The sequence below is a fragment of the Corythoichthys intestinalis genome, chromosome 9 (genome assembly GCF_030265065.1).
Source record: "Corythoichthys intestinalis isolate RoL2023-P3 chromosome 9, ASM3026506v1, whole genome shotgun sequence".
Taxonomy (NCBI): Eukaryota; Metazoa; Chordata; class Actinopteri; order Syngnathiformes; family Syngnathidae; genus Corythoichthys; species Corythoichthys intestinalis.
Genome location: NC_080403.1, coordinates 50163592 through 50181931, shown reverse-complemented (window position 1 = coordinate 50181931; position 18340 = coordinate 50163592). Strand labels below are relative to the sequence as shown.

Below are 18340 nucleotides of genomic sequence, written 5' to 3'. Positions count from 1 at the left end.
ATATAAAAGGCTAGATGTTGAAATGCGGAATCCGAGGGGAAAGTAACCGACGGCCATCTTGTGTCGGAGAACTTCTATGGTGTATTGTACTTAAGGTGAGTGATTTTCTCCGATTAAATACTCTTAACTCGCTACATTATTGACAGGTTTATTATGAACTGTTTGGTTTATAACAAACCACTTAAATATACCTATGACTTTGGCTGCATGTTGAAAACTATTTTTTTAGGCATTTAGTAATTTTTTCTGCATCTGTAATGTTTATGAAGAAGAAAGTCGGTTGAAAAATTAGCAGTTTATAGATATTCCAAAGTCCAAGCAAGAAGGTAATATTTGCAATCACTCCCGACGCAAGACGACAGACAAGTAACGATGCTTGTCCCCTTTGGTTCAAAGCGCACATGAAACATCTAGTTATTATTAAACTATATCTATGTCCAAAAGCGCTAGCCCGGTGTTTCCGATAAAGGTTCCCACTAGAAATGCGTTCTCTCCTCAATTAGTTCCTGATGATATGCACCGGAAACAACGTTTTTGCAACAGAAACGTTCAAACCAAATGCTTTAGTTCAAAACCGTAGTCAAAAAATGATGTAAATTATGCCTATTTGCTCAAGAAAACTTCGAGTACTACTTCATTAAAAAAGAAAAAAATCCACAGTAATTTAAGATGGTTGTGACGCTTCAATATCCGCAAATAATGCATGAATATAAGATAACGTGTCAAGTGTTCCTTTGCAAAAAGAGCAATTTGTGAGCCCGAGCGATGAGCCAATCGGAGGGGGGCTGCAAATAGCAACAGATGACGTCATCAGCAACGACGTGATTGGCGCAGGTGACGCGCTAGGTTGTTGTAACGTCAAACTTCGTCCCCCTTGTCGTGCCATGCGCATTGATGCTTGTTGTTGTGGCGGTGGAGCAGCTTGTTATGGCTAGACGAGGCCTCGGACCTGACTGAGAGAGGCTTCCCCCCACCCCTTAGCCCACCCTCCTCCCCTCCTCTCCCTCGCCACCCTCATGGAGGGCACGGACATGGACGTGGACGCGGAGCTCATGCAGAAGTTCAGCTGCATGGGCACCACGGACAAGGACGTCCTCATCACCGAGTTCCAGAGGCTGCTGGGCTTCCAGCTCAACCCCGCCGGCTGCGCCTTCTTCCTGGACATGACCAACTGGTGAGTGCGGGGATGGTGATGAGATGAAGGGCCCCGCGGGTATCTTGTCTCGACATGTCTTGTGTTATGTCACGGGACGGCGAGTTAAAGCCGTGTAAATTAGCTTGTTAGCTTTGACGTGCTCATAAAATGGAGGCGAGACACACCGCGCTAAGTTACTTTCGGTTTATTTCGCTGGGCGCACGGTGAGATAACGCGTTTTTTGTCGTTGAAGAGGACGTTACGCTTGTTCAATTTAAAGTTTAGAAGGTAAACACGTACAAATGTGACCGCCGAGGTGGGTTTTGAAGCTCAGCGAGCCCCCCGCTTGAGCTAGCCCGCGCTCAGGCTACCACTCGTTCGACGTTACGTCAGCCACGTAACGTGCGTGTGGTGACGACACCGGTATTGATGCGTGGGCGGAAATCAACAAGTCACACACTCTATTTAAAAAGAGATACATTAGACTACATTTTTGAGCCTTAGGCCATGTCTACACCTAGCAGTTTTTTTTTTTTTTAAACCGAGCATCCTGCCCGGGAAAAATAATTATGTGCACACCAGCACGTTTGTTGAGAAAAAAAAGCTTCAATAGCCAACCGCATTCATTCATTTTGAAGTAGTGCCGCAACGATTAATCGATTAGCTCGAGTAATTCGATTAGAAAAAAGGTTCGATTAAACTTTGCTGCTTCAAGTATCTGTTTAATTAAAGTGACATATTAATGGTTTGTTTTGAAAGTGTTTGCATTTAGTTTTATTGATTTGGGTGGATACATTGCCCTCTAGTGGCAAAATTGAATTTGACATAACTCGTTTCACATGCTGAATCCAGCTGCTACCTGTTTAGACCAACATAAGCTAGGTTTTGTTTGAGCCAGTGTTTTTTTTTTTTTTTAATGCATTTGAAATTTAGTTTATAGGTATATTTAGCCATTTTTGTTGGAATATGTGTTTGACCCGTTTGTTAAGAGCATTTTTAAAAAAAAAAAAAAAAAAGTTAGTATTTTGTAGCATTTAAGCTAGCAGACTTTTGCTATGTAAGTTTGGCAATTGTTATTTTGTTGTACTTCGATCCTCATTCATTAGATTTTTTGTACCAGTTGAGGCTCATCTCAGTTATCTTAATTTTTTATGTTCCTTATCCGGTTTGTCGAACTAACGAGTTCAATCGATTAATGGACTACTAAAATAAATGGTACAGTGGAGAGAACACGTATTTGATACACTGCCGATTTTGCGGGTTTTCCCACTTGCAAAGCATGTAGAGGTCTGTAATTTGTATCATAAGTTCTCTTCAACTGTGAGGGACGGAATCTAATACAAAAAAAAAAAACAGAAAATCACGTTGAATGATTTTTAAATAATAAATTTGCATTTAATTGCATGAAATAAGTATTTGATACATCACAAAAATCGAACTTAATGTTTGGTACAGAAACCTTTGTTTGCTATTACAGATACCAAACGTTTCCTGTAGTCCTTGACGAGGTTTGCACACACTGCAGCAGGGATTTTGGCCCACTCCTCCATGCAGATCTTCTCCAGAGCCTTCAGGTTTCGGGGCTGCTGCCGGGCAACACGGACTTTCTGCTCCCTCCATAGATTTTCCATCAGGTTCAGATCTGGTGACTGGCTAGGCCACTCCAGGACCTTAAGATACTCCTTACGGAGCTACTCTTTAGTTGCCTTGTCTGTGTGCTTTGGGTCGTTGTCATGCTGGAAGACCCAGCCACGACCCATCTTCAGGGCTCTCACTGATGGAAGGAGGTTGTCAGCCAAGATCTGGTGATACATAGCCCCATCCATCCTCCCCTCAATATGGTGCAGTCGTCCTGTACCCTTGGCAGAGAAGCAGCCCCAAAAAATGATGTTTCCTTCTCCATGTTTCACGGTTGGGATGGTGTTCTTGGGGTTGTACTCATCCTTCTTTTTCCTCCAAACACGACGAGCCGAGTTTAGACCAAAAAGTTCAATTTTGGTCTCATCCGACCACATGACCTTCTCCCATTGCTCCTCTGGATCATCCAGATGGTCAGTGGCAAACTTCAGATGTGTCTGGACATGCACAGGCTTCAGCAGCGGGACCTTGCGTGCGCTGTAGGATTTTAATCAATGACGGCGTAATGTGTTTCCGATGGTTTTCTTGGAGACTGTGGTTCCAGCTCTCTTCTGGTCATTGACCAGGTCCTGCGTTGTAGTTCTGGGCTGATCCCTCACCTTATCATGATCAGTGATGCCCCACGAGGTGAGATCTTGCATGGAGCCCCTGAACGAGGCAGATTGACCGTCAACTTGAACTTCTTCCATTTTCTAATATTCGCTCCAACAGTTGTTACCTTCTCACCAAGCTGCTTGCTTATTTTCCTGTAGCCCATCCCAGCCTTGTGCAGGTCTATTATTTTATCCCTGATGTCCTTACACAGCTCTTTGGTCTTGGCCATTGTGGAGAGGTTGGAGTTTGTTTGTTTGAACATGTGAACAGGTGTCTTTTATACAGGTAACAAGTTCAAACAGGTGCAGTTACTTCCGGTAATGAGTGGAGAACAGGAGGGGTTCATAAAAAAGAACTAAGCCGAAATATTTCAGAGGTTGCGCTAAACATTTTCGTTGTCTGTCATTTTGACTGACAGGGTCATAAAAATCCGGTCATAATCTATTTTTACCAGTCACTGAAATTTTTAAAATGATAATGATGACATATTCAATAGTATTTAGTTTTCATTCATTTTTAATTTTGTAACGCTTGCTTGGCGGCGAAAAATTAGACACTGAAGTTGTATTTTTCTCCCTCTTTTTACTCTGCTTACCGCCAACAACACCAACAAAACAACTCCACTCCCAAAGAAAAAGAGGCAACCATATAGACCCCAATCACCAACGTCACACAATGATCTTAATTGTGGTTGTCAGCCCAAAATCTTCTAAATATATATTAAATGCATCTTACCAGATATAAAATGACTACTACATAGTCTGTGGTGATCGTTTGGTGCCCCGATTTCTTGTCGAATTACAGCAGTCCATCTCGCTCTCCTCTTCGGTAATTCCAGCTCCAATAGCATATATTTAAAAATGCTACCGTTCACAAGTTGGATCACGGCGATCTCGGCGAACCACCGTCTGTCACAATTCCTCCCTCTCTCGGCCTCTCCCGGGAGTCGAGCTGTCATCATCATTGTGGAACGCAAACTATATATGTTCGATATATGTCCATCAACGTACAAGTCAAGTTGTCTTCTCTTTTATAACAGCATTTCCCAGCTGTAAACAAACGAATAAAAACTTGTAACACTTGGATATATGCGGTGCATTCAAACACGATTAGCAACAGGCGGCTAGCAGCAGTTCCAGAAGCTAGTTGTTGTAAAAATGATTAAACTTCGTAATTACAATCATCATCGTAATATCAATAGCAAAGGCAACAAGTCGTTTCATGCGCCAGATTTTAGGTTTCGTATTTTTAGAGCACATTACCTTCCATAACAGCGGGGGCATGACTGCAGGAGCTGTCAGTTTTGTCCATCTCCTTATGACGAGTACGAGCACCCATGGTTTGGAAATCGACATGGTACGAAGCATGGAGGCCTTGGCTTGGTTCTCCACCCGCCTACATCAAAATAACATTCCCGGGATCTTGTATAAAGACCTTCCAACTTCTATTCCACCGCCATTGACTTCAATGGTAAACAGGCGGAAACGGAAGGGGAAGGAAGACATAAGGAAGTAAACCGGTACCTCGAAAACTTGTCTATACACAGGCGGCAATCTAGTCCACCAATTGGATCACGCGCTAGCACACCGGGTGCACCAATAAGAACCTCGCGTTGATGTGTCAATCACGGTGCCGCCGCCAGACCCCGGTTACACTACAATATTCTGACAGAATAGCCAACGACGTCATGCATTAAGAGAGACAATAGCTAATTAATGTGCCACCCTGTGGTCTGGGGTGTGAATTGCAACCTGTCAAAATGACTGACGGACTTCAGTTTTTTCCGTCACCGTTTTAAAAAACCGGTCAACGACGGAAAATTTCCGGTTAACGCGACCCCTGATATTTACTAGTTGGTAATGTATCAAATACTTATTTCATGCAGTTAAATACAAATTTATTATTTAAAAATTATACAATGTGATTTCTGGATTTTTGTATGAGATTCTGGCCCTCACAGTTGAAGAGAATTTATGATACAAAATTACAGACCTCTACATGGCTTGCAAGTGGGAAAACCAGCAAAATCGGCAGTGTATCAAATACTTGTTCTCCCCACTGTAGCTACAGCCCTATTTGTAAGTACATTCATAACAATGCGCGAAAAATAATTGTCCATGATACCTCCATCCTTTGCATGTGTTCTTCAATATGAAGCCTGCAAGCATTTGTGAATAAATGGATGCAAAAAGCACCTGTCTAAGGGGCCGTTTACATGGCGACGCTCTGTGAAGAAGACAAATTTCATGTTTGCGTTTACAGTGGTACCTCGACATACGATGTTAATTCGTTCCAGGACCTTGTTAGTAAGTCGAAATTGTCCGATGTCGAGCAAGATCACCGAGACTGGTGATTCCATACTTTTTGCTAGGGGTTGTAGTATCGGTGTTGGCGCAACACAGCTAATTAGACACTGAAAAATCCATCTTTTCCCTCTAACCGCCACCAGGAACCTCCAGGCTGCCATCGGCGCTTATTACGACTTTGAGAGTCCCAGCGTTAACACGCCCGCCATGTCCTTCGTTGAAGACGTGACCATCGGAGAAGGCGAATCTGTCCCGCCGGACACGCCCTTCACCAAAACCTGGAGGATACAGAACTCAGGTACGCTCCGGCGGATATTGAACAAACGTTTCCACCGCCAGCTCAATGCTCGCCTTCCGCAGGCGCCGAGTCGTGGCCGGCAGGCGTGTGTCTCAAGTACATCGGCGGCGACCAGTTCGGTCACGTCAACACGGTGATGGTGAAGTGTCTGGAGCCACGACAAGTGGCCGATGTCAGCGTGCAGATGAGGAGTCCGGCATCGCCCGGCATGTATCAAGGCCAGTGGAGGATGTGCACTGCCGCCGGCTTGTTCTACGGAGGTGCGAGAACCACTTTCTCTTAAAGGGGCTAGGAAATGCTGCGACAAGTGACTAGGGGTGGGAACCTCTGGGTAGATCACGATACGGTACAATTTGCGATGCATTTCAAAAAAGAAGAATGAAAATAGCTTGTTTTTCTGTTTATTAGTTGTTTTGTAGAATATCCTAGAGCGGTTTCCTAACCACTGTGTGAATAATTGTTGTATCGCCATATCATGAGCAGTGTTGTTAATCTTACTTTAAAAAAGTAATTAATTACAGTTACAAATTACTACAGCTGAAACGAATACTGGAGCAACTCGAGTAACTCAAGTTTAAAAACTGATCCGAGTAATTTTATTCACCTCGAGGAATCGTTTAATTTTGCCAGCTCTAAGCATCACGTTTTGGCTGGACTACTTTTAATGCGGGACAATGCGCTGACATGCGTAGAGGAAGAAGTAATTTGAAAAAAAAAATTTTTTTTTTTAAACTTACTGCAGCCGACGTTCCTAAAAACTACGCCCGCATGGTGCTAGTTTGGTAGCAGGGAGTGTGCGATACGTTTCATAAATATCGCATGCATTTAGGACTAGATGTGAAATGACAGACTCGGCCGCGTCTGGGCAGCGTTAGTAAACAGCCGCCATCTTTAACCAATACACTTCTCATCGCTAATATATACAACGTTACTGTCACTCGGTCACGTAACGTTAGCTCTTTGGAGGGCTAGGTTTCTATTGATTATGAGCACTGTCGATACGTGGCTAACGTGTCTTACATACCGGTTTTATATAATGAATGAATGAATGAATTTATTGTCATTGTCATCATCATCAGAATCATTGACAGTTACAGAGTGTGGGATAGTTTGGCCAGAAAGGAGAAACATTGACAAAGACTAATAATAATCTGTAAAAACACAGCGCTGTAGAGTGATGAGGGTGTAAAATTAAAACATAATAAAGCTAACTGTCAGTTTTGGCTCAGTAGTCATTGCTGAATAAAACACCAAGTAGCACTGGTGCACAATGTGCTCCAATACAGCACAGCATTTATTTTGAACACTGCAAAAACTCAAAATCCTATCAGTACTTACAGTTTAGACTAACTTAAAACTTAACTAGTACTTAAAAATGGCTTGACACAAATAGAAATTCAATTGAAACACGTGGGAAAAAATCCTAACTTTTAAGTGATGTGTGTTATCAAGCGTAACGGCATTTTTAGGTAAGAATATATATTTTTTCTAATAAGATCTAAAAAAAAATTTGAATGAAAGCAGTGAATTAGTCTTTTTTTTTTTTTATTCTAGTTACATCTTAGATGCAATTGTTGGCTGTTTTCAACAATATACATCGAAAATAAAGACCTTGATTGACTGAAAATGGTTCAAGATTAGATTAAATGTCTTGTTTTCTCATGAATATTTATAATTGCTCTTCACCTAAAAATATATTTGTTTTATCCGATTACTCGATTAATCGATTACTAAAATATTCGATAGCTGCTGCCCTAATTGAAACATGTGGGAAAAACACATAGCTTTCAAGTGATGTGTGTTATCAAGCGTAATTACATTTTTAGGTAAGAGATATGTTTTTTTTTTTTTTTTTTATAAGATCTAGAAGTTTTTTGAGTGAAAGCAGTGAATTTTTTTTTTCTAGTCACATCTGAGATGCAATTGTTGGCTGTTTTCAACAATAAACATCGAAAATAAAGACAATGATTGACTGATAATGGTTCAGTTTTGGATTAAATGTCTTTTTTTCCGCATGTATATTTATAATTTCTCTTTATCTAAAAAAAATGTTTTATCCGATTACTCAATTAATCGATAGAATTTTCAGTCAATTACTTGATTACTAAAATATTCGATAGCTGCAGCCTTACAAATTACTTCTTCCAAAAAGTAATTGCGTTAGTAACTCAGTTACCTGAATGTAAGAGTAATTAGTTACTTGGCAAAGTAACTGGTGATAATTTTCATGTTTTTTTTTTTCTTAAAAAAAAAAAAAAACGTCACACAATGTGAAGTTTAAAGGGTTTTTGGGACAAATGGCCCTGGCCCAATTCTTTACCCGCCACTTAACTAGACACAGGGGTATTGCGATAACTAGATAGTAACCTTTGCTATGTGTGGAAGTTATTTAAGGTTGTGAATCAACCGTTAAAGTTGTTAAAATTGCTCCCGTTATTGCATTAGTTCCCTTCTGTCTACTTTCAACATGTGTAAGTTTTAAAACGGTTTCATCATTAAAGATTGATTTAAGTCAAGATTTTGCCGATTTAGGAGCATTTTAGATTAAAAAAAAGTTACTTAGGTTCACTAGGAAGGTTCTCTACAACAGAGCCTTCCTGAGCGGTCTACTGATTTAAGATGGCGGCTATTTACTAACGCATGTAGTCTTTAAAACGTGTCCAATGCAGCAGTGTCTGTCATTTGCATCTAGTTCTATAATATGCGATATCTACCGTATCATGTGGCCGTAGTTTGTAGGCTATCGGCTACAGTCGGGTAGTATTGGCGCCACCTAGCAATCGCATCGCGTTTGCAACGGCGTCTTCCCCACTCCTGCTCTGCTCTCTCGTCTCCGTGAGTCCGTCTCTCTCAGACTTTTTTCATTCAACCAACATAGTAACGCATAGTAATTAGTAACGCACGCCTTTACCGCCTCAGTAACGGTAACGGTGTTGCCAAGATGAGAAAAGTAATTAATTTGATTACGCATTACTGAAAAAAAATAACGCCGTTAGTAACGCCGTTATATTCTAACGCCGTTATTAACAACACTGATCATGAGATAACCGTTATCGTAAGCCTTGACTCGAAATTGTATCGTGGGGTACCCAGAGGTTTCCACACCTAGATTTGAGTACCAAATTTGTTTTCTACATGTTTTCTAATTGGAGCCATTTTCATTTTATTGACACGCGTACCATTTCACAGCACCTTTAACTCATTGTCTGCCACTGACAGTGATAGATGTCATTCGCTGCCACACTCCCAGTCTAAATGGGTTGGACGCCTACGAGTGGTGAAACCATTTCAATTAATGACGGAAGCATGAAAAGACTTTTCACCCTCCAAATTGGCCTCTGGGCAGCCTAATTTGTAGGGGTGACGTTCCCATGACGTCACAACTCAGTCAGCCAGACGATTGGACTTCCTTTTTCAAACGGAAGTGTCATAATGGTTTGTGTCCAGATGTGATTTGGGTGATCCTGAGCGTAGAGGTGGGCGGCCTCCTGGGCGTCACGCAGCAGCTGTCGTCCTTCGAGACAGAGTTCAACACGCAGCCCCAGCGCGACGTGCAGGACGACTTCAACCCCTTCGCCTCGCCGCACAAAAACAAACGAGACGCTGACGGAGACGACGCACCGTCGCAAAATGCGGACAGGCCGCTGGATGGACCGCGGGCCAATCTGACGCCAGTGACGCGTGGGCAGGTACGCGGTAGCGATCGGCCGTGCTGGTTTGTCATTTCTTCCAAATATGTTTTTAATGTATGATGGTACAAAAATGACTTGTTAAAGTAGCTTTTTCTGAAGAGTTTTTTAAATAGATTTTTTGGGGCAGAGGGCTGGTCGGAGTTTTTTTTTAACCATCATTTAAACATTTTCCCAGGATTTTTCTTGAATTTATCACGCGGTTTCTGGAAAATATACCAAAAATATTTAAATATATTCAAAATGTTTTCTACTGGTGTCAACAATAATCGATGCGGCGATGCATCCCGATGCGGGCCATGGACGATGCGATTCGATGCGGGCAACAAGCCGAATCGATTCAGCACATATTAAAATATATAAATCCGTTCAAAAATCTTCCAGTGATGCAATGGATTTGGTTTCCCCATTTGTATTATTATTCTCATGTTTACCTGTAGAGGGAGCTATTGTACAAGCAATGCAGGGGGGACGAGGAACTCAAATCTGTTTCCTCACGGGAGTAACGTCACAGACATGCGCAATTGCGCAGTGGCACTCAAGAAAGCAGAGATAAGACATACTAACAATGGCTGAAGCGGTGAAAGAGGAAGCGCGAAAGATTACTGACGCACCAAAGACATTGAAAGCAGGCATATGGAGACATTTTGGCTTCTATGAGGTTGGTGGGAAACTTGACCAAACTTATGCGGTGTGTAAAAAATGAAAGACTGCTAGTGTGTGTAAAAAAAAAAAAAAAAAAAGAAAGCCCTGGTCTCATTCAAAGCACTAATTAAATGCTGTGATGTTTTTTTATTATTTTTATATATATTACTATTTTCATTTAACTACAACCAGGAATGACACAAGAGCCTATAAAAAGGTGTTTAATGTCTGACCGCTTGTGTTGCCTCATGATTCACGAAAAATATTCTTTGCTTTAGCATTTTAATGCATCCCAGGCTTTAATGCATCGTGATGCATTGCCGAATCGAACCGAATCGAATCGTGGCCCTCTTAATCGAATCGAATCGAATCGAATCGAATTGTGGCCCTCCGAATCGTAATCGAATCGAATCGTGAGGTCAGTGCCGATGCACACCTCTAATGTTTTCCTCAAAAATGTAAGTTTTCCAAAACTGAAAATTTTTCTTCCTTTCTTTCAAAATTTGAAAATTGATGAATGAATAGGGTTAGGTTGTTCAATGTATTTCTTGTTTTTGTTTGTGTATGTGTTTCTTTTCTTTCTTCTCTTGTATTTCTTTTCTTCTGTCCCCCCCATAATCCCTTCCTGTTCGCTGCTTTGTCATAATAAAAAGGTATTTTGAATGATCACAATGGGAGTATGTCAGACTCTCAATGTGAAACATTAAAACTGTTCAGACTATCCGGGCACTTAGACTTCCATTGTCTGTGTCAAACAGCTGAACAGGACAGGTTAAAAAATAAAATAAAATTAATGAATAACTAGATAATAAATATATATACACTACCGTTTAAAAGTTTGGGGTCGCTTTGACCCCAAACTTTTGAACCGGATTGTACATAATGAAAAATCCTATATGATACACTATGGTTAAAAAATTTGGGGTCAAAGCAACCCCAAACTTTTGAACGGGAGTGTGTATATATGTATGTATATATATACAGTGTCCTCCATAATTATTGGCACACCTGAAAAAGATGTGTTTTTTAGCTTCTAATAATTTTTTTTCATTCAAATAATATGGGACCTTAATGGAAAAAAAAGAGAAAAATCCAACCTTCAATACTAGTGCATTCATTCAGGGGGGAAAAATCCCACATTAAGAAAAAATATTTGACATCAAATAATGTGTGTCACAATTACTAGCACAATGTTAATACTTTGTACAACCCCCTTTTGCCAACGAACCAAGGTCTGGGGAGTGAGGTGGCCATGGGAGGAGCTTGATTTTGTGTCTGGTGAACCATTTCTGTGTAGATTTGGCCATATGTTTAGGATCATTGTCTTGCTGAAAGACCCACTGATGACCCATCTTCAGCTTTCGGGCAGAGGGCACCAGATTTTGATTTAAAATGTCCTGGTATTTCAATCTTGCTCAATTTTGGTCTCATCTGATCAAAGCACAGGGTCCCAGTTGAAGCCTGGGACCGTGTGTATTTTTGTGTGAGACCATGATTGAGCTTTTTGGCAACAAACACTCTAAGTGGGTCTGGCGTGCCACGAAAGATGCGCATGCTGAAAAGCACCTCATACCCACTGTGAAGTATGGGGTGGCTCAATGATGCTGTGGGGCTGTTTCGCTTCCAAAGGCCCTGGGAACCTTGTTAGGGTGCATGGCATCATGAATGCTTTGAAATACCAGGACATTTTAAATCAAAATCTGTTGCCCTCTGCCCGAAAGCTGAAGATGGGTCGTCACTGGGTCTTTCAGCAAGACAATGACCCTAAACATATGGCCAAATCTACACAGAAATGGTTCACCAAACACAAAATCAAGCTCCTCCCATGGCCATCTCAGTCCCCAAACCCTGTTTTTTTTTTGGCAAAAGGGGGTTGTACAAAGTATTAACACCAGGGGTGCTAATAATGTTGACACACATTATTTGATGTCAAATATTTTTTTCTATATGTGGGATTTTTTCCCCCCTGAATGAATGCACTTGTATTGAAGGTTGGATTTTTCTCTTTTTCTCCATTAAGGTCCCATATTATTTGAATTAAAAAAAATTATTAGAAGCTAAAAAACACATCTTTTTCAGGGGTGCCAATAATTATGGAGGGCACTGTATACATATATATATATCTACACTCACCGGCCACTTTATTAGGTACGCCATGCTAGTAACGGGTTGACCCCCTTTTGCCTTCAGAACTGCCTCAATTCTTCGTGGCATAGATTCAACAAGGTGCTGTAAGCATTCCTCAGAGAGTTTGGTCCATATTGACATGATTGCCTCACACAGTTGGTGCAGATTTGTCGGCTGCACATCCATGATGCGAATGTCCCGTTCCACCACATCCCAAAGATGCTCTATTGGATTGAAATCTGGTGACTGTGGAGGCCATTTGAGTACAGTGAACTCATTGTCATGTTCAAGAAACCAGTCAGAGAGGATTCCAGCTTTATGACATGGCGCATTATCCTGCTGAAAGTAGCCATCAGAAGTTGGGTACATTGTGGTCATAAAGGGACAGACATGGTCAGCAACAATACTCAGGTAGGCTGTGGCGTTTCAACGATGCTCAATTGGTACCAAGGGGCCCAAAGAGTGCCAAGAAAATATTCCCCACACCATTACACCACCACCACCAGCCTGAACCGGTGATACAAGGCAGGATGGATCCATGCTTTCATGTTGTTGACGCCAAATTCTGACATTACCATCCGAATGTCGCAGCAGAAATCGAGACTCATCAGACCAGGCAACGTTTTTCCAATCTTCTATTGTCCAATTTCGGTGAGCTTGTGCAAATTGTAGCCTCACTTTCCTGTTCTTAGCTGAAAGGAGTGGCACCCGGCGTGGGGTCTGCTGCTGTAGCCCATCTGCCTCAAAGTTCGACGTACTGTGCGTTCAGAGATGCTCTTCTGCCTACCTTGGTTGTAACGGGTGGTTATTTGAGTTACTGTTGCCTTTCTATCAGCTCAAACCAGTCTGGCCATTCTCCTCTGCCCTCTGGCATCAACAAGGCATTTCCGCCCACAGAACTGCTGCTCACTGGATATTTTTTCTTTTTCGGACCATTCTCTGTAAACCCTAGAGATGGTTGTGCGTGAAAATCCCAGTAGATCAGCAGTTTCTGAAATACTCATACCAGCCCTTCTGGCACTAACAACCATGCCACGTTTAAAGTCCTCAAATCACCTTTCTTCCCCATACTGATGCTCGGTTTGAACTGCAGGAGATTGTCTTAAACCATGTCTACATGTCAAAATGAACTGAGTTGCCGCCATGTGATTGGCTGATTAGAAATTAAGTGTTAACGAGCAGTTGGACAGGTGTACCTAATAAAGTGGCCGGTGAGTGTATATCGTGTACTAAAATTTGTTATCGCGACAGGCCTAAGTACAACAAGAGAACAATTGGCTAAGTCCGCGTTGCCTGGCACGGCCAGACTGTTGTCCCTGTGTTTTTCAAACACTGAGAGAATAGTCTGGGACCCAGCCCATTAACGGCCTCTCGAGCAAGTACAAAATCCATCGACACATCAGATTCGTTTATTTGCATGACGTGTTCTTAATGAGCAACGTCACTCTTCCGCGTCGGAAGTCGTCTCCACAACAACACAGATGGCGAACAGGAGAGCGGAGAATATGTTCCAATCCACGGTAAAGTCAGTTTTAAATTACCAAAATCACATCGACACAAGTCATTGACAACAGTCTGTCTCGCGCTAGCCATGTTGAATAAACTCCGATCTCCTCATATGTTTACTTCCGTGCGCAAGTCCTTCGTCCCGCCCGTCGCTGATTGGTCCACTCCGCTGTCTGTTTGCTGTGGCTTGCTCCGCCCTGGAAATTTTATCTGCGTTAATGATGGCCAGACTCAATAGCTGGAACAGCGGTGAGTCTGGAGTACCAGGCTCAAGTCCGCGAGCTTAAATGCTATAAAATGCTAACATTCTTTTTACAATGCGCTCAACAAATTTTCCAAACACATATTCCCACAAAAACAGCTGAGTATACCTATAAACTAAATTGTGAATGCACTAAACATATTAGCTCAAACAAAAAAAGACCTGATGTAGGCCTTAACAGGGAGCAGCCATGTTAAATGAGTTATGTCATATTCACTTTTGCCACTAGAGAGCAGTGTATCCACCCAAATCAATAAAACCAAACGCAAACACTTTCAAAAACAAAAAAACATCAAAACACCACTCTAATTAAACAAATACTCAAAGCAGCTAAATTTAATTCAAAGCTTTTTAAAATCGAATTGCTCGAGTTAATAGTTTAATCGTTGCAGCACTATTTAGTACATCTTTGTACATCTTAACCTTGTTTGTTTTTCAGGGTGTTGAAGGACCTCATCCATTCGGACAGAGCTAGAGCACCTCCCAGCTAACGGAGCCTGAAACGGGCACGCGGAGGAACTGTTGTTTTCCGACAACTCTCCACTATGCCCCACTTGCACGCGGACGGCGGTAGCGGCGGCCCGATGTCCCGCCCTCACGTGCGAACGCTTCTTTCAGATTGAATTTTTTTATTCTTTTTTTTTTTTTTTTCTCCTCCCCATCCGGATCACCCGCCGTCACCCGGCCTTAAAAAGTTCGCACGCTCACTCTGATTCCCCCTTCACGCGTACGGCGGGAACAATGCAGGCGACGTCACGGGACAATGCGCGAGAGCGGGCGTGCACGTTTTTAGGGTGGCCGCTGAAAAGTGCGCAGAACGCGTGGAGGGATTTAAAAAAAAAAAAAAAAAAAAGGTTATTTTGCTTGGTGAGTGGTTGTATTTTTCCACGTTTTAGTTGTGTTTGAGTGCGTGCGTGAATCGGAATCGACCCGAGACTTGCTCATAATCATCCACGTTATTTATTTGTACTCTTGGTCAGCAGGTGGTGCTAGAAATCAAAATTAAATCTCTAAAAGTGTGACGCTGATTTCGCTTGGAGGGAGAATTCATTCAGCACTGATGTTCTGTTACTGCTGTTTGCACAAATATGATTCCTGATGGCTAAAGTTGAATTTTTTTTTTTTAAATCATTGGCTGCCTTCGACGGCAGTAGACGTCCGATCCATTTCGACCGGGAGGCCAGATCGAAATGGATCGGATGTCTACCGCCATAGATGACAGTGGTGATTATTGTTTTCGGGATGTTTCTTTGTTGTTCACAGCTTTAAGGAGTTTTCTCACGCTCCAAATGGTCCTCAAGAAAAGCGATTTATCATCATTACACATCTGGAAGTGTATTTTGGAATGGAAAATAAAATGGAAAAAGGTGGCATGCCGTAGTGACAGTGCTTCTCAACTCTTATTTTACATGATCAATTTTAGGGTCAACCGATCTCATCAGGTGGAATTTAAGACTTTAAGGCAGACATGTCCAAAGTCCAGCCCGGGGGCCAAATGCGGCCCGTGGTCAAATTTCGTCCGGCCCCCAGCCTCTGTCATAAAATCAATAACGTCTGGCCCGCACACAGACTTAATAAATTGCTCAGCAGTACTGCAACCAACACATGAAGTAGTTTACACACGAAATGCTGCTCCTCATTTACCCACTAAAAGGCAGCAGCACTTTAAACCTTTATTGCCAAATGTATCACATTTGATACCCTTAAAATTTCATGATTTTCAGACTAATTTAGAATTTTGACATTTCTTTTGGGGGGGGGGGCGATGGATGCAAGTCAACACATGCATCTGCAGGTTCTATGAGAAAAAAAAAAAAACGGATTTAGCTTGGGTTATAGATATTAGAGCGCTTATTACACATATTCATTTTGACTTTTCTTTTTACATGTTTGAAAAAATGGTTTCATTAGGACCTTATTTTTCAAATTTTGGGATTCTATGATAATTGCTTCATGTTGCGGGTATTGAAGGGCTAAGCAGCATTACCCCGTGTGACCCATTACTTCCATTTTCTAAAATGGCGACAACAAACAAAAGAAAGTTGACTGTGACGGCCGACACTTCAAGGATAGGTGGAAATCAGACTATTTCTTCACTAAAATACGCAACAACTGTGTCTGCTTCATTTGCAAAGAGACAGTCGCTGTTTTTAAAGATTTCAATTTTAGCCGATATTACCAAACAAGACACGCTGACATGTACGACAAGATTACAGGGCAGGTTCGCAGTGAGAAATTGAAGCAACTTGAAGCTAGTTCAATTTCACAGCATCTGTATTTCGCAAGAGCCCGAGAGTCGAAAGAGAACGCCACAAAGGCTAGTTGTAAGATTGTTGAAATTATTCAATTTAAAAAAATAATAACGCAAATGTGACACACTGAATGGCTTGCTAAAATTTGCTTAAATATATTGTTCTACGTAAAGGACGTCAGCCAAGGTCGGCCCCCCACATTTTTACCGCACCAAATCTGGCCCCCTTTTGCAAAAAGTTTGGACACCCCTGCTTTAAGGGGATCCACGGATAGAAAGACTTAGTTCTTAAAAGATAAACGTTATGTTACTATGAGTTAAAATAATTTGAAATTGAAACCTCTCTTTATGTTTTTGTTTTTAAACAATTTGTAAAATTAGTTTAACTAGTAGGTCGCCATTGCTGTTGACGTCGCAGGGCGGTGACATCACATGGTTATGCTGCCGGGCTTCAGGAGTATGACAAGCAACATAAACGTCATCTTTTCAACCCTTTCAATTTGAACCCGAGAGGATCATTCATGAGCATCACATTACTGTCGATATTTCACAAAACGAACAGCAAAAGCAAAATGAACAGGAAAGACAGGATGAGACGAGACGAGTAGGAGTTAAAAAAAAAAAAAAAAAAACTGTGTTCTGCCAAAATATGCTACATTGGCGAAATGTTCTACAAGAGGCGAATTTGACATACCGTGTGCTTTTAGCTCGTTTTGTTTAGGTGCATACAGACAGAACATACAACCCCTAGCAAAAAGTATGGAATCACCAGTCTCGGACGAGCACTCACTCAGACATTTTATCATGTAGAACAAACTCGTATAAAAAGCTTGAAAAAATAATGAATTACTTCAAAAGTGCAACTCTTCAGCATTCAGAAACACTAGAAGAAATGAGTAAAAACATTGTGATGATCAGTAAATGTTACTTTTATAGAGCAAGTGCAGGGAAATATATATGGAATCACTCCAATCTGAGGAAAAAATATGGAATCATGAGAAACAAATGACAATCAAAACATATCTCTAGTGTTTAGTAGCCCTACCTCTGGCTTTTATGAAAGCTTGCAGTCTCTGAAGCATAGACATGATTAGTATTCTTCCATCAATTTGGGACCAACTTTCTTTGATTGCAGTTTCCAGATCGGAGCCTTTATGGACCTTTTTTTTTCTTTTTTTTTTTTCTTCAATTTCCACCACAGGTTTTCAATAGGGTTGAGCTCTGGGCTATTTGTAGGCCATGACATTGACTGGATGAGTCTTTCACCAAGGAATGCTTGAACAGTTTTAGCTCTGTGGCATGATGCATTGTCATCTTGGAAAATTACATATTTTCAATTAAAGGGATAAGTAAGCGGTCTAAAATTTCAATGTAAACTTGTGCATTTATTGAAGATTTAACCACAGCCATCTCCCCAGTGCCTTTGCCTGATATGCAGCCCCCTATCATCAAGGACCGAGGGAATTTTGATGTTTTCTTCAGGCAGTCATCTTTGTAAATCTCACTGGAACAGCACAAAACAAAAGTTCCAGCATCATCACCTTGTCCAATGCAGATTCTTGACTCTTGACAAGGTGATGATCCAAGTCCATGAAGTCCATGCCTCAGAGATTGCAAGCTGTCATAAAAGCCAGAGGTGGTGCTACTAAATACTAGAGATGTGTTTTGATTATTTCTTTGTTTTTCATGTTTCCATATTTTTTTTCCTCAGAATGGAGTGATTCCATATATATATTTCCCTGCACTTGCTCTATAAAAGTAACATTTACTGACCACCACAATGTTTTTTATTCATTTCTTTTAGTGTTTCTGAATGCTAAAGAGTTGCACTTTTGAACTAATTCATTATTTTTTCAAGCTTTCTATCTGAGCTTGTTCTACATGATAAA

The 18340-nt window shown here is 41.4% G+C and overlaps 1 protein-coding gene across 1 annotated transcript; it reads left to right on the top strand.

Annotated features, from left to right (window-relative positions):
• Nucleotides 1-717: 717 nt before the first annotated feature.
• Nucleotides 718-15586, top strand: ilrun (inflammation and lipid regulator with UBA-like and NBR1-like domains). The gene is made up of 5 exons (XM_057846486.1): nucleotides 718-1174; nucleotides 5817-5971; nucleotides 6034-6231; nucleotides 9419-9660; nucleotides 14640-15586. The coding sequence occupies exons 1-5, from the start codon at nucleotides 1017-1019 to the stop codon at nucleotides 14673-14675; spliced, it is 789 nt and encodes a 262-aa protein (XP_057702469.1). The 5' UTR covers nucleotides 718-1016; the 3' UTR covers nucleotides 14676-15586.
• Nucleotides 15587-18340: the final 2754 nt, after the last annotated feature.